Source organism: Bidens hawaiensis, unplaced genomic scaffold (assembly GCF_021521415.1).
Source record: "Bidens hawaiensis isolate Kalapana, Puna unplaced genomic scaffold, B.hawaiensis_p1.1 tig00065328_1, whole genome shotgun sequence".
Classification (NCBI taxonomy): domain Eukaryota; kingdom Viridiplantae; phylum Streptophyta; class Magnoliopsida; order Asterales; family Asteraceae; genus Bidens; species Bidens hawaiensis.
In genome coordinates this window covers 1-818 of record NW_027501656.1, presented here as the reverse complement: position 1 = coordinate 818, position 818 = coordinate 1, and the positions used below count along the sequence as shown (strand labels likewise).

Below are 818 nucleotides of genomic sequence, written 5' to 3'. Positions count from 1 at the left end.
ACATCCTGCAACACAACTAAAAAATACGGGTCAGTGGTTAATTGCTCACGAATAACATCCAACCCCAGCACATTGATTCTCATGGAAACATGCAAATTTCACCTCCTGCTCAAGGCATCAGCAACACGGTTTGAAACACCAGTTTTGTGTTTGACCACAAAAGTAAACTTTTCAAGAAAAGCTAACCAACGCCCATGCTTATGAGATATCTTGTCTTGCGTGCGAATATGCCTTAGAGAATCATGATCAGTGAATAAAACAAACTCTTTATGAAACAAATAGTGACGCCAATGCTTTACAGCTTGGACCACTGCATAAAACTCCAGGTCATAAGTACTATATCTCAACTTTGCCCTGTTAACTTCTCACTAAAATAAGCAATTTGTCGACCCCCTTGACTGAGGACCCCGCCAATCCCAACCTTCGAGGCATCAGTATGAGGTTCAAAAACTTGTGAAAAGTTAGGCAATACCAAAATTGGTGCGGTAGTGAGCTTTTCCATGATAAACTGAAAAGCTAACTCTGCTCCCTCTGTCCATACAAACGTCTTTCCTTTCATGCAATCTGTCATATGGGCCATAATGGAACTGAAATGTGGAATGAACCGTCTATAAAAAGAAGCACGCCCATGAAAACTGCGGACTTCAATAATGGTGGTAGGATTTGGCCAGTTTTGAATAGCTGCAACTTTAGATTCATCCACATGTATCCCATCACCTGACATAACATACCCTAAGAACAAAACTTTAGGGGTCATGAACACACATTTCTTTGTTGCTGCATAGAAACTGTCTCTGCGAAGTAAGGCCAAAACCTTC

At 41.1% G+C, this 818-nt stretch overlaps 1 protein-coding gene across 1 annotated transcript; it reads right to left on the bottom strand.

Annotated features, from left to right (window-relative positions):
- Positions 1–343: 343 nt before the first annotated feature.
- LOC143604480 (putative mitochondrial protein AtMg00860) lies at positions 344–724 on the bottom strand. Its single transcript, XM_077080944.1, has one exon. The coding sequence runs from the start codon at positions 722–724 to the stop codon at positions 344–346; it is 381 nt and encodes a 126-aa protein (XP_076937059.1).
- Positions 725–818: the final 94 nt, after the last annotated feature.

Coding starts and splice junctions, on each gene's coding strand:
- LOC143604480 (XM_077080944.1), bottom strand. CDS start 724: ATGTCAGGTGATGGGATACATGTGGATGAATCTAAAGTTGCAGCTATT.